Source organism: Candoia aspera, chromosome 3 (assembly GCF_035149785.1).
Source record: "Candoia aspera isolate rCanAsp1 chromosome 3, rCanAsp1.hap2, whole genome shotgun sequence".
In the NCBI taxonomy this organism is placed as follows: Eukaryota; Metazoa; Chordata; class Lepidosauria; order Squamata; family Boidae; genus Candoia; species Candoia aspera.
The window spans coordinates 135,761,732-135,776,368 of NC_086155.1; the positions used below are offsets into that span (position 1 = coordinate 135,761,732).

Consider the following 14,637-nt stretch of genomic DNA (forward strand, 5'->3'; position numbering starts at 1 on the left):
GATTGTTTTTCTGTAAGTTCGAATACAGTGCAGTTGAAGTGGTAGTAATAGTATATAACTCAATGCCAAGCTATAAATTATAAGCCTGAAGCAGTATGGGAATGTACTTAGTAAGATTTTCATATGATCATAACCAGAAAGTACTTTTCCAGTTTTATTCTGCTAACTGCATTTGTAGTTAGTAATTATAGTACCTTAAATTTAATTTCTGAAGTTTTAAAATACTTTTTAGCTGATATGTACTATCTGATTATTGTTACATGATGCCTAACTGCTTTTTAATTTCCTTGTTATAAATGCAACTTTTAATGAAATTAAAATAAAAGTGAATTGTCACATTTCAATATTTTGAACATGCAGGCAAAACCGTAAAATATTTTATGTAAATGATTCCTATAGCAGATGTGAAATTCTATTCTATTTGAACTTTTTACTATGGATCAGATGTTTATAAGTTGGACTTCATGTCCATGAAGGTGGAGTCAAACAACTATTTTTGAGAAAGGTAAAACAGAAAGCCTTTGCATAAATATAATTACATCTGTATGTTCTTTCTTTTGTTTTTAGCTCGAACCTTCACTTCTCTCTATATATTTGTGTACTATGGTTTACAGTATACGTTATATATAAAAAAGGTGGGATAAAAATCATCATCATCATTATCTTAGGCTATTATTACTGTTCAATTTTTATCCCACTTTTAAAATATATTTTGATCAATTCAAGGCGGTGAACATACCTAATACTCCTGCCTCCTACTTTCCCCACAACAACAACCCTGTGAGGTAGTTTTTGGCTGAGAGAGAGTGATTTGCCCAAAGTCACCCAGCCAGCTTTCATGCCTAAGGAAGGCCTAGAACTTACATTCTGCTGGTTTCTAGGCCAGCACTTTAACCACTACGTTAAATTGGCTCTCAGTTTACAAATATTTGTATATAGTATGACTTGGTAATCTGATCATTTTGGATTTGTATTAACATTTAATAACAGCAAAAATAGATTTACTGAAAATATCAAACATGTCAGAATTTTTTATTTTTATGATTTCCTTCCTATTTATTTTCATCTGAAGTACTAATTATTTCCTAAATGGAAAACAAATTATGATGAAAGAAAAACATACATTAATCCACTGATATAGACTTCCAGTGGGGACAGGGTGGACTGAACAGCTGTGCCCTCAGGCTCAGCGGACAAAACTGACAACATGGCAGTTTTTTGGGGTTCAGGCAGGTTCTTCCTGAAGCCCAGTAGTGTTTTTCCAGAAAAAGAAAAACGCCTGGAATCAGCCCATCTGTCCTCTGGACAGCTGCTTGCAGCCAGAAGATCGCAAACAGCATTTGCGCTTCACTGGTAAGAGCCGGGAGGCTGGGATGTCACTATTACCAAGCCGCACTGTAGCCTTAAAAGGACACTAAGACTGGCCACTCCATTTCTAAATCACCCAATTTATATTTCTTTTAAGTAACGTACCATAAGAGAGGCTTTTTATAGCAAGGAGAAGCGGGTTCTCTTGGTGCTTATTGTTATTTTTGGGATCAATTTTAAAAAAAAAAAAATCTTTTTAAGTTTTGGACTTTGTTTTCCATCCAAATTTTAAGGAGGATTGAGAGAAAAATAATTGTCTCCCTGTTATTATTTTTGTACTAAATTTGAAGATATTAGAATTTTACTACATGTTGAATCGGCTGTTTTGAACTTCCAGTTTTCTGCTTCTACTTTCCCTGGGGAACTGTCTGCATATCTCACTTTCGCTTGTGTAAACACATTCCGGAATTCTTTCATAACTTTGACTCTTGCTGGTTAAGCTCCTAGGGGGTGCCATAATCTATTGCATGAGACATGGAGGATTTCAAACAGACTTTCTCTGACTTCCACCAAGATTTTAAACGGATTCTGATTCCTGCCAAGTTTTTATGCAAGGCATTCAGGACATTGTGGAAAATATGAGGTCTAAAATGTGTCATCTGGTTGGGGATGTCATGGATGAAACTGAGGAATTTAACAGTGACAGAAATGTCTCTTCTCAGAGTGAGATCTGGACTTCTGTTGAAATGCTGGATGAAGATCGGATAGTCGAGTTGGAGAAATTTAAGGGAGAGATCGAGTTGCAAGCCACAAGTGAAATTGATCTTCTGATGGAACACCATGGAAAAGAAGGGGTTATTATGTATGGGAGGTCTCCTGAAGAAAAGTCAGAGTTTTTGAGTGGGGCAGTTGGGTTCTTTGATTTTTTAAAGAAAAAAGTTCTGTGTGCATTGTGGGGATATGTAAATGCTCTGGTTTATTTTGAAGTGGGATAAGGGTTTAAGCATATTTATCTGGATTGCTTTTAGGGTTTGGCTGATTTCATTTATCTTTAATGATTTGGATTAAGATTATTAAGGTATAATAAAAAAATAATGTCTGGTTTTGGGTTTAATATGATTAAGATTATTAAAATTGTATCAAGTACAATGGCAGATAATTTATATGTTTTTTAGTTTGATCTTTATTATAGTAGACAGGAATGTATAGAATAGTAGTAGGAAGGAAATAAATGTTATCTTTTGGGGGGAAGTTGATTAGGAGGTGTGTGTGTGTGTGTGTGTGTGTGTGTATTTCCTTTAATATAAGGGGAGGGAGTAACTGTATTTAGTGATTTTTATAATGTGCCAATGGAATGACTTATAGAAATAATGTGATTTTGGTTTAATATGGAATAAGGGATTGATTATGGAAAATTGTTGTATATCCTTGCTGTTAAAAGTCAGGAGTCACCTCTTTTTGTAATTTTGAAAAATTTTCTTTTGTGTTTCTACATTTTTTTAGTTTTTTCCTTTTTTTCTTTGTAGTTTTTTGTTTTTCTGTAGCTTTTATCTTTGCTTGAAACTTAATAAAATTCTTATTTAAAAAAAATCCACTGATACCAGATAGAACTTCTAGTGATCCATAATTGCAATGATTACAGAATTTATTATCTATGGGATAGAACATAGAATGAAACTAAAATACTTCTGCCATTTGATTATATTGTACTCAGAATCAAGCCTGGCTCTTTTTAAAGTGTAGGGAGAAATAATAAGTCTCATTGTTACAGTAACTATAATTAGTGAAAAAAAATGATGAACTCCATAAACTGAACTAAAATTCTTGGGTTTTTTAAATACTTAAATTGAAATGGGTATGTATAAATATATATTGGAGATCATGAATTTGGAGTATTTGAAAGTCCAGAGACAAAATAAATTGTAAATTTGCAGTTTGTGGGATTATTTGAGGAGGATGTTTATTGCGCCATCTTGCTGGAAAGAAAGCAAGGCAAGTGATACATATTGCTGTAATGTAGTAAGTCCTAAAGTTACTAGCTTCTAATAGTTGCTTGTTTCCCACTCACTTATCATGTCATGTTCTGTCACTTGATAGACCTGGAAAGGAAATACAGAGGAAGTGAATGCCACAGCTAGTTTAAAATATTCCAGCAAGGTTGGAAAGTTTGAAACAGCTCTGGTGAGAAGAATTTGATGGGGTGCTGTTGTGTTTAGGTCTATTTTGCACTAAAATACTTCTGCCATTTGATTATATCGTACTCAGAATCAAGCCCGGCTCTTTTTAAAGTGTAGGGAGAAATAATAAGTCTAATTGTTACAATAACTATAATTTGTAATCATAATACAATTATAATTATACAGTAATTATAACAGTAATCTGCAGACTTTTATCTTCTCTTTTTATTGCTTTGAATGAAGGAAATGCCCCCCACCCACCCTCTGAATAAAAAATGAAATGTGTAATTCGTGTTCTATATGCTGTCACTCAGACTGGGTTCTTGCATTGCTACTTTGGTGGTACAGTGAATGATCTCTGGATATCTTAATTGGTATAAAGCTATCTAATACATCTCAAGTTCCAAACTGAACAATTATACTTTACAATTTTTGCTTTCTTTCACATGGCAGCTTACACTGTAAAGTGTTTTGTTAAAATGATCACATTACAAATGTTTGTATCATTGTACAGTTTCTAGGAAGCAGATGGACTTTATATTTGTAATATTCCTAATATTTGTAATAGTAGAAATTAGTGATACAGGTAGTCCTCATTTACCAACCACTCGTTCAGCAACCCTTTCCCTCTGCCAATGTGATTGCATTGCTTTCGATGTGTAGAAGAGCAAACAGCTTTCTCTTTTGAAATCCCTTCTTCTCCAATCTCTCTGCTCTGTGGTGGCGGGGGGAAGGGTCAGGCAAAGGAAAGTTTGCCTACAGAAATTGCTTGCTTTTCTTCTCCCATCCCCTGCAGAGCCGATAACTTTGCAACCAATCCTTTCATTTAAGATATTTGCAGGTCTGTAAAGCAAAACAGGGACGCGGTGGCGCTGCGGGTTAAACCGCTGAGCTGTCGATCGGAAGGTCGGCGGTTCGAAACCGCGCGGCGGGGTGAGCTCCCGTTGCTCGTCCCAGCTTCTGCACACCAAGCAGTTCGAAAACATGCAAATGTGAGTAGATTAATTGGTACCGCTTCGGCGGGAAGGTAACGGCGTTCCGTGAGTCATGCTGGCCACATGACCCGGAAGTGTCCTATGGACAACGCCGGCTCCAAGGCTTTGAAACGGAGATGAGCACCGCCCCCTAGAGTCGGACACGACTGGACTTTACGTCAAGGGAAACCTTTACCTTTACCTTAAAGCAAAACAAAGCTGAAGTAAGATCATAAGCACAGTTGCAATTTCCCTTAGTAACCGTTTTGCTTAACGACCAAGTTGCCAGTCCCCATTAGAGTCGCTAAACAAGGACTACCTGTATTATTAAGGAAACTGTATGGATAATGAAAAGCTTCTAAAAGCATACCTACATACCTGTCACACTATTCTTTTTTGATATAAGCAGTGTTGTGCAAAGATCAGAAAAAGAACAATAGTATGGCAAAGAGATTAGGGCATGAAATAAGAAAAAAAAACTATAGCTAATTCTAATTCTAATTCTAATTCACAACAGCGATATTCACTATGCCTTGCTATATTTTTCTATTTTTGCAAACTTTGTCCATACCCTGCTTAATGTAGTGTGAAGCATACTGTAAGTGGGGCCTCTCATGCCTAAACATCGTTAGTAAAAAGGTAAAGGTTTCCCGTGACATTAAGTCCAGTCATGTCCGACTCTAGGGGGCGGTGCTCATCTCTGTTTCAAAGCCGAAGAGCCGGCATTTGTCCATAGACACTTCCATGGTCATGTGGCCAGCATGACTACACGGAACGCCGTTACCTGCCCACCGAAGCGGTACCTATTAATCTACTCACATTTGCATGCTTTCGAACTGCTAGGTTGGCAGGAGCTGGGACTAGCAACGGGAGCTCACCCCGTCATGCGGATTTGAACTGCTGACCTTCCGATCGGCAAGCTCAGCAGTTTAACCCGCAGTGCCACCGGTATAAATCATATATAATTTTGCCTAGATTTATCCAAAGTGTATGTACGTGCATGTGCGTATGCACATGTGTAGTCCCTTTGCATGCATAGGAATTGCTTGAAAGTTGTGTTGGGATAGCTATACTGCAGGTCCTTGGTGATTACCCTAAATAAACTTGAGAGTGGTTTTGCTGCAGAATAAATTGTTTTAATTGGGGTATTGCAGTCCCAACAGAACTGTCAGCCCTTTGAGGTAGAGTAAGTCAGGAATCAGACAGCACAAGAACTACTGGAACTCTAGTCTGTTGTTATTGGGTATAATTTCAGAATCACCTGAAAGGGAGATTCTCTCTGTTCCCCCTTATACTAAAGAGAACCAAGACCAGGTCGTCTTGCGTTTTCTTCCACACACCCTCCACTCTTTCTGGGCTAAACTGATGCTTACAAAAAGGTCATTAGATTCCTTCTTCAAGTCCATCTCCATTCTGATTTACCAGAACTGTGGACTGCAAAGCTGTTGTAAAACATGCATATAAAGATATCTATCTATAATGCACTTCAGAAGATTTTGCAACGTGACAAATTAAAAGTAAGCAACAATAGCTAGTCTCAATGAATTAATCACCTATTGTTCTATATGCTGAAACACAGAGACATTATTTGAATTACTAAGTTCCTCATTCTTGATTGATTAACATGTAAATGCTTGTATTCACTGAACTTTCCATGTACGCTGTTAATTACCAGTTTGTTACTGATTTACAGTGTTCTTAAGATGACCAAAGCTGACAGCTTCCACACAGAGATAAGACAGTCTTAACACTTTCATAACATTTTCCTATCTTCTCATTAGGATGGCTCATACTTGGCAGAGTTCCTGCTGGAAAAGGGCTATGAGGTGAGTGACTAGTCTTACTGACTGACTGCAGACTCATGGAATAATTTGGACAGAGCTTCCTTGTTGCTGTCACTCTCTGCTTATGTTTTCCATTTAGCATTAGATAAGAAATCAAAATGTTTGAAAAGAATGTGCAACATGGGCTGTAATCATGCCAGTGCATTGTACTGTTTATCATGGAGAGTGCAATGGTGGAATCCCTCCGATCCTCAGGGTATAGCTGTTTTTCCACACTTCCTGCTTGTTCAGATAAACAGCAGCCTGCGCAAGGCAAGGCTGCATTAAATTCATATGTTACAATGCAAGAGGAAAAACTTAACTCATTTTGAAATGCCTCCTAAAGAAGGTATTTTGCAGGGGTGGGGGTAGGGACATTGAAAAAAATTAATTGAACTGTGTTTCAGCAGTCATGAAATGTTAGAACTTTGGTAATGCTTTGACACAGAATAAAAAGCTGAAAAGTGGTATCTCATTAATGAACTTGATCCTTTTCCATTTAGCTGTCATAGTAGTATAACAATTCTCTTGTACTTTAAAATGTTTCTGCTGTCATGGGCAATACAAATACAAATAGTTTACATCTTCTGTGTTACTTCTAAGATTATTCCGTATATTTCGTAATAGTAAAATGATGCTGCTACTTTTATACTTGTAACTTAGAAAACATGTCTTTTAACATAAGCAAAAGGAAGAACAAGAGAGCAACTGAAGTAAAATCAAGGATCCTACCAAGTCATAGACTTAAATTTTATCTGTTTCCCTGGTGCTGCTTTAATTATAAGTATGTTTGTTTCTAGTAAAAAAAGGGGAGTTTACTTTATTTACTAGGAACAAACATATTTATAATGAAAGCAGCACCAGGCAAACAGATAGATTTTAAGTCTAGAGAGTTGAGCTTGCCCCTGGTGACTTTATGGACATACTGGTATTGTTTTCTTTGCACCAGTATGGAAGTGGCTTGCCACTGCCTTTGGGATTTTTTTTATTTCCAGTCCAACCTACAAACCTAGGGTATCCTTGTAGTCTGTCACCCAAACAGTTCCAGCTCTGATCCCACTTAGCATTTAGAGTTTGGCCAAGGTTGGCTAGGCATAAACTAAACATTGCTATTTGTTTAGCAAAAATCTCCCTCCTTCCATTGTTCAGGGAAGAAAGACGCACGAATATTGTCAACGTGAAGCCATGAAGAGATTAAGTACAAATATTTATAATTATATAAGTTCTATAGGCTAGAGATGTGTGCCAGAAATGTCTGATTGTTAAACAAGAGGAACAGTATGGAGAAAGGTGTCATTATTTTCATGCAGCTGTTTCCATTAAGTAGCTTTTGCCCAGCCACATTTGTGAGCTCAGCTGACAACTGTTGGACAATAATGTTGTGGTGTGGAAAGGTTATTCAGTATTTCTCCTGGATCTTTATGGCTGTTCCTTGATTTCCTATTTGAATTGGGCACTTCTGTATCATGAAACTGATCTCATAACATCTCATACCGTAGAGCTAAATACCAAAAAGCTGAATGTTCTCTGTGCTTCTGTTAAATTGCAGGTACATGGAATTGTTCGTAGATCTAGCTCTTTTAACACAGGACGGATTGAACATCTCTACAAGAACCCACAGGCTCACACAGAAGGAAGTAAGTCTTTGTTGAAAGTGAGATGGGATACATAGACACATACGATGTGGTTTTGTTTCTATCTCTAATATTTGCATAAGATTGTATCAGACAGCAGAGTGATCACTGAGACTAATTATGTGGACATCTTTTCTCGTCTGGCTTCAATTCTTTTTTCAGAATTGGAAAAATGTTTTGTTAATTTCAACTGGAACAGAGTACAAAATGTTGATGTTATCACTAATAATCAATAAAAAAGTAAAGTAAGAGGACTTTTTAGGATAGAAATACAGGTTTGTTAATTTTCCTGATTAATTAGAACCAGTTCATCATTCTTTTCTTAGTCATACAAATTACACTGTCTATCAAGTCCCTTTCTGCATATCCATATGAAATCAATATGTTAGCAGTAAATCAACATGTTAGCAGTAAAATGAATTTGGTAATCAGATATCAAAATTTCAGTTATTACAGCAAGGCAGCCTGCTAACCAATCTAGTTACTAACGTCAGGCGTCTATAACAAACTAATGTACAGGTGACCATTACTTGGCAGGGTTCTGTTCCAACACAATTTTGTTATCCAAAATCATGGATAATAAAACTGCAAAAAACAAGACCTTGAATTTATGAGAATTGGGGCTAGGTTCTGGAGCCTAATGGTCACCCACTTCCTCCATCTTCCTCTCATAGATGTTGTTTGAGCAATGTTCCTGTATTTGTTCCTCCTCCTCACTTGGATATGGCAAATTTCAGTCCAATATGAGGGTTCATGAGCTTCCTTGTGCAGCTGGCCCCCTTCTTCAATGCAGCTTCCTTGATGGGAGATGAAGGGAGACATCCCACTTGTACAATGGCTCGTGCTAACTTCTGTCCTCCACGTGGCTCTGTGTGTAGCAATAGGATCCAGCAATATGATTGAGAGGACCTTCCACCAAGATGTCAAAAGAGCCATGTAGAGTGGTGAATCCAGTGTGAGCCAGGTAATGCAAGTGAGTAACCCCCTCCGTCACCAGCCAAGTGACCACGAATCCCAGACGCCATGTGGAGGCTCATGTGTGGGCTTGATCCAGTAAGATCTGCTGTGCCTGAGAAAGGTGGGGAAGGAGCAGATACAGGTAGATTGAAGTGACAAAAAATAAACAAAATCATGGCCAAATCCTTTACATCTATAGGTCTCTTCTTTATTTATCATGGATATCAAAAATTATCTGATAGTTAGACTGCAGATAATGAGGGCCATTGTAATAATAATATAATACATATTTACAACTTAACTGCAATCTCCCATGTACTTATTCTACATTTTGAATATAATTCAGGGAACCAGTTACAGAGCAGGAAAAATATAAGAAAACATGTTTTGCATATTGTGACTTATAGAATAAATGGTTTTAGAGAAACTGAAGTAGGACAATATATTGAAAATAAATAGGATTTTGAATGTTTTCAGTAGACTTTTTATAATATATGTCATTTTTATTTAATTTTTCTTTAATCATAGTTTTTACATTTTTACCAGAAAGGCAATTGGTACAAAATCTAATATCTCATGTAATTTAATTAATGCAAATTAAATTCAGAATACCTATGATTTACCACTCAGTGACTTACATTCCAAAGTAAATACTGTCCAACTTAGTAAATTATGAAGAATGGAGTGCAGTACATTATTAGAAAGCCACAATCTGCATTTAATTATAGTTATAATATAAATATATGACTCTCTGACTTTTAAAGAAATTAGAGAAGTATAAATAGAAATGAGAACAACACATGTCAAATTTACATGATTTTAACTATGTTTTTTTAAACCTGAAGATATGAAACTACATTATGGTGATCTGACAGATAGTACTTGCTTGGTGAAAATAATTAATGAAGTGAAGCCCACTGAAATTTACAATCTTGGAGCACAGAGTCATGTTAAAGTAAGTACTATTAATAAACAAGTATCTTTCAAAAGAAACATGTGATTATCTATAAGCAAAAATGTAGTACTCTGTATATTTTGCTGCTACTTACTTCGGTAGATCCCACTTTTTAATTTCATTTAAATATATATTTATGAACAAAATATTGAGGATGAAAAAATACAAAAGAAACCTTAAATAATGGTTTAAGTAAAATAAAGCTGTACCAAAAGGGTGTCTGTGTGTGCATGCATGTATATATGTATATGGGAGGGGAGAAGCATGATTTGTGTGTATAAACATATAAGTAAATACAGAGAAGACAGATGACTTACCTTGTGGATTATTTAGCCATGATAATTTCTCAATTGAAAGTTGTTTGGAGTTTTCAGTACTCTTGGATGATGTAGGACTCATCTTTTTGCACTTTTTGCACTTCTTTTTGCTTCAGTGCTTGTTGTTCAAGCAATTTTTTTTCTTGCAACTTTTCTTGTTATATACAGTAAATAAATACAGGTATAACCTTTAAATATCCATGTACAATATTTCGATCAAAATACATTTATATAAACAATGAGGAACTACATATTCATATGTACAAACTGAGTTAGTGCTAGATTCTCGGTTTGTTAGGGGAGTACCATTCCATCATATTGGAAATGACCAAGCAAGTGCACCTGTTTTATCAGCAATGTGGTGGGTTTGGAACTATGATCTCTTCCCACTTTGAGGAGGCGACCCTGCAGGGGCCTCTGATCCCCATTGGCCATGCACTGTACATGGTATGGGTTCCTTCCCTTTTCTCTTCGCCAGGAGTTGAAGCTCTGCAGACCACTCTGTTCTTCCCCCACTTACCTTTCAGCCTTTCTGGCCACTGAGACATTTGCAACCCCACCTTGATTCTCTAGGTGGTCATGACTTACAGTTTGAGAATCTCTGCCTTCAAGTTTGGAAATAGTGACACAATAGCACCTTACCTATCTGAATATTGTTGGAATATTCAGAAAGGCATGGCATGTTGGATGGGGCATTGCAGTACAAGAGGGACATTATCAGACATAGGATATTCTGCCAAGCTGAAGTGCCTTCAACTCACTTAAACAGGTTTGGATCCAATCCAACATTCTTTTTATTTGTGAACGTTGGCTTAGACTTATCAGAGCATGCAGTTGACACTTCTGTTTGCGTGAGGGTTTTGTATATGTGTCATTTCCACTGCTCCTTCCACCCTGGCTGCATTTGAATGCCCTACTGATGGATCAGCTTTTGAATCTTTGACAGGTCATAAGATCTAAGCAAATTTGTGAATATTCTGTACAAAACTGTTTACAAAACTGTTTTTATATGTTGTTCGTCCTTCCTGTTCATTTTTGTTTTATTTTATTCTCATGTCGCTAATTTGAATTATTTGAAAGAATTGGTGAGTGATATGAAATTAAACAGGATAATTTCCCACATCACTACCTCTCCTGTATTTACACACAAGATAAGAAACGGAGATGAAAATATGCTTTTACTATCTTTTTTGTGTTTGTTTAGCTCTCCACATGTGCATTTCTGTGTGTCTTTTTGTTTCCATACATACACACATTCATAATTTATACTTTTCTGTCACTCAGTAGTAGTATTAACTTTGGTCAATGTTGGCTTTTGTAGGCACTGTTGTACTTTCTTAACTTACAGGATTTTTGCTAATAAGCATTTGGATCTGTTCTTTTCAAGATGGTGGTGGTGGTGGTGGTGATGATGATTACTACTACTACTACTTCTACTATTACATTTTATAACTCAAATTCCTAAAATGGTTCACAGCTTATGAGCCAGTTTGGTGTAGTGGTTAAAGGCATGAGATTAGAAACTGGGAGACCATGAGTTCCAATCCTATGGCCAGTGGGGTGACTTTGGGCCAGTCACTCCCCCTTAGCCCTAGAAAGAAGGGAATGACAAACCACTTCTTCAAATGTTGCCAAGAAAACTGCATGGATTTCTCCAGGCACTTGCACCAAAATCCTCCAAATACCCCCCCCCCCAAAAAAAAACCCAACCACCAGATAATAGCACTTCAAATAAATCTCAAATTCAGCTCAAGGTAATTTTGGGGTGATTAATATTTTGTGTGTGTTTTAACAACTGCACCCACATTAAATTTCTTACGCATCTTTTGCATTTTTACGATTTATTTTAAATCTCTGGTTGTTACTCTAATAACTGAGACAACACACCTATGGTCTTCCTTTCTGCTTGCATGTTATTTCCTTTACTTCTTCCTTCTATATGCCAAATACTTGTATCTTGCTTCTTTTGATCATTTTGTGCCTTGTACTTTTTCCTCTGATTTATAGTCTCTTCCTTTTATCCCCCTTGCTTGTTGGTCATCAAACTACTATCTGTAGCATTTCCTTGCTGCAGTCCTGCAGAATTGTCTCTGATTCAGTGTACCTTTCTCTGACACACTCCCTCCCCCCGGCTCTATAGACTTATCAAATCGATTATCACTAACCCTAACCCTGTCAGTTTTCTTCTGCACATATCCTTCTCTTTTCCTAACAGTATCATCTTAATTTTTTACAGTCATGGGGACATACTCTATCAGCCTTCCCCAATCCCATACAGTAGTAGGATTGCAATTCCCAGAATTCCACAGCCAATATTTATCGTGTAAAAAGTAGAATCAGCTCTTCTGTTCCCTCTTTCTCTACCAAAAGGTAAATGGCTGTTGATTAATATTAAATATGCTTGAAACAATCAATCTTCAAATAGTGGTTTAAGTAGTTGAGATGTTTCAGAAAACAGTAAAACTTAGCCATAATCAAGGAATAGGGATAATGGTTCATTGGAAAATGTTTTGAATGAGTGGAATAGAAGAGGGGAGGAGAAAGTTCCTGATCTTAAGTATTGCTAGGATTGTTCTCCTTACATTACATGGGGATTTATGGTAGCATTATACTGTGACACAGCTATCATATACATAGTTGTGTATATGTATCTACACAAATATGTAGGCTGCATTGTTTCAGGTAATATAAATTACTATTAATGTACGGTATTTATAACATATATGTTCCCCTCCACCTCTAATATTAAAGCTACTTGAATTGCCAACAATGTCCACCAATTAATTTCTCCAATCTGATGTCTTTTTGCAGCTTTCATATATAGTTATATATCATTTTATTGGTTTTCTGCTAGGACCTTCTAGGAGCTTAATGCAATCTTTTTATGCCTTTTCCCAGATCCAGTGGACTGTTTTATGCTTTGTACTACTAGATTGATTTTGTACTGGTAGCATTACTGCAACAAAATTGGAGAGGTACAAATTCAAGTCCTCTCTAATGGGGCTCACTATGTTACAATATTTTAGACCAATCATTATCACTCAGCCTAACCAACAACCTTCACAGGGCTGTCGTGAGGATAAAATGAGGGCAAGAACTTTGTATCTACATTGAGCCAGAGAATAAAATTGGGATATAATTAAATAGGCATTATGTTCATTTTTTAAAAATTGCAGTGGTGATGCATGTTCCATTTAGTTCCACAAAGAACCGTGGTGACTGGGTGCATCTTTTGCTAGTATTATTGTCTATATTATTTATGGTTATTTATTTATTGATGGGATTTCCACCCTGTCATATTTGGTAGACTCTTGGCCCTAACCTCTTGGGACAGTTTAGTGTGTTTTAGACTTGTGAATGAATCTCAGGATTACAGGTAGGAGATATTTTACATTTTATATTGTTTTCGTTAATACTGTAACTTACAAGGTTAACCTATGTAGAGGCACTGTTCATCACTGTCAGATAGTCTAAGCTTATCCAGTGTTTTGTTCATTTTGATATAGTGTTGTTTCTACGGTACTGACCTGAATAGACTTTCCCCTTCCAGTTAATTTTATATGAGCTCTGCTAAAAGTAAGGCAAATAAAGTAATAGGATGTTGGTCTGGTTTCCTGTAGGAAACCAACAAAGATAAATCATTTATTGGAATGAGTCTGTCCAGGGAACATGGGCAAATTTCTCAATCATAAATATAGAGGAATATAACTTTTAAAGTAGATAATTGAGAAGTGTGTAATTGTAGAACGTAAACAAAATCACTAGATAAAATAGAATAGGAACATACTTCACTTTATAAATCCTCATTTTAATGCAGCTTTGTGAGTAATTTTTCAGAATAAATGCTATGCTATAAGTCTCTGCAGTGCTTCAGATTTGATTCTGAGAAGGTGTTTTGGAGCATGCAGGTGTGCAAATAGAGTACCTGCTTGTGACTAATTAAAAAATCTGCATCTGTTTTCAGGATCATGCAGTGCTTCTCTATTCTAGTACTCACTGCCCAAGTAGGCACTCATCAAAATGGTGTTTTTTTTCCCTTCAGACAGTGCTGAAATGGATTATGGATTCGTTTTGCTTTAATATTTGCTCTAAATATTTCACAAATCCAGATATATTTGTTGCTATTTCTTCATTATAATTAATGTCTAAAGTGCTTCATGTATATATTTTGTTTTCAATTAATCAAAATATTTATGTTTTAAAAATGTATTTCTCTTCATAAGTCCCCTAAAATATAACTCCCAGTTACTGGTAAAACAACTTCTTTAACTGTTCTGTTTCTTAATATCTCACAGAAACCTTTTGCTCTCACTATCTACTTTTTCCTAAGCCAAGCATTATTTAAAACAAAAGTAAGCATTTTATTTGTTTAATTTCCAAATAAATATTTGTTTCCAAAACAAACAAAGGTTTAAATTCCAAATAAAAGAACATTCGCAAGCAACTTGCATAATAAGTTGAAATATCATATAAGATTGAAAATGATAATGGG

At 36.1% G+C, this 14,637-nt stretch overlaps 1 protein-coding gene and 1 long non-coding RNA gene across 5 annotated transcripts in view; one reads left to right on the forward strand and one right to left on the reverse strand.

Annotated features, from left to right (window-relative positions):
• The window catches only part of GMDS (GDP-mannose 4,6-dehydratase), a 336,036-nt gene that overhangs the window by 32,836 nt on the left and 288,563 nt on the right, over positions 1 to 14,637 (forward strand). For 3 of the 4 annotated variants that reach the window (XM_063298811.1, XM_063298813.1, XM_063298812.1), the window contains exons 2-4: positions 6,241 to 6,285; positions 7,832 to 7,919; positions 9,719 to 9,828. The exons of the other annotated variant lie outside the window; for it this stretch is intronic. In XM_063298811.1, coding sequence (XP_063154881.1) covers positions 6,241 to 6,285; positions 7,832 to 7,919; positions 9,719 to 9,828 — 243 coding nt within the window. The remainder of the gene's footprint in view (positions 1 to 6,240; positions 6,286 to 7,831; positions 7,920 to 9,718; positions 9,829 to 14,637) is intronic. 4 annotated transcript variants of the gene reach the window in all.
• On the reverse strand, positions 8,503 to 10,255 carry LOC134493962 (uncharacterized). Its single transcript, XR_010067624.1, has 2 exons — positions 10,146 to 10,255; positions 8,503 to 8,985 (listed from the first exon to the last, which is right to left on the reverse strand). It is a non-coding gene; the product is annotated as an uncharacterized LOC134493962 (long non-coding RNA).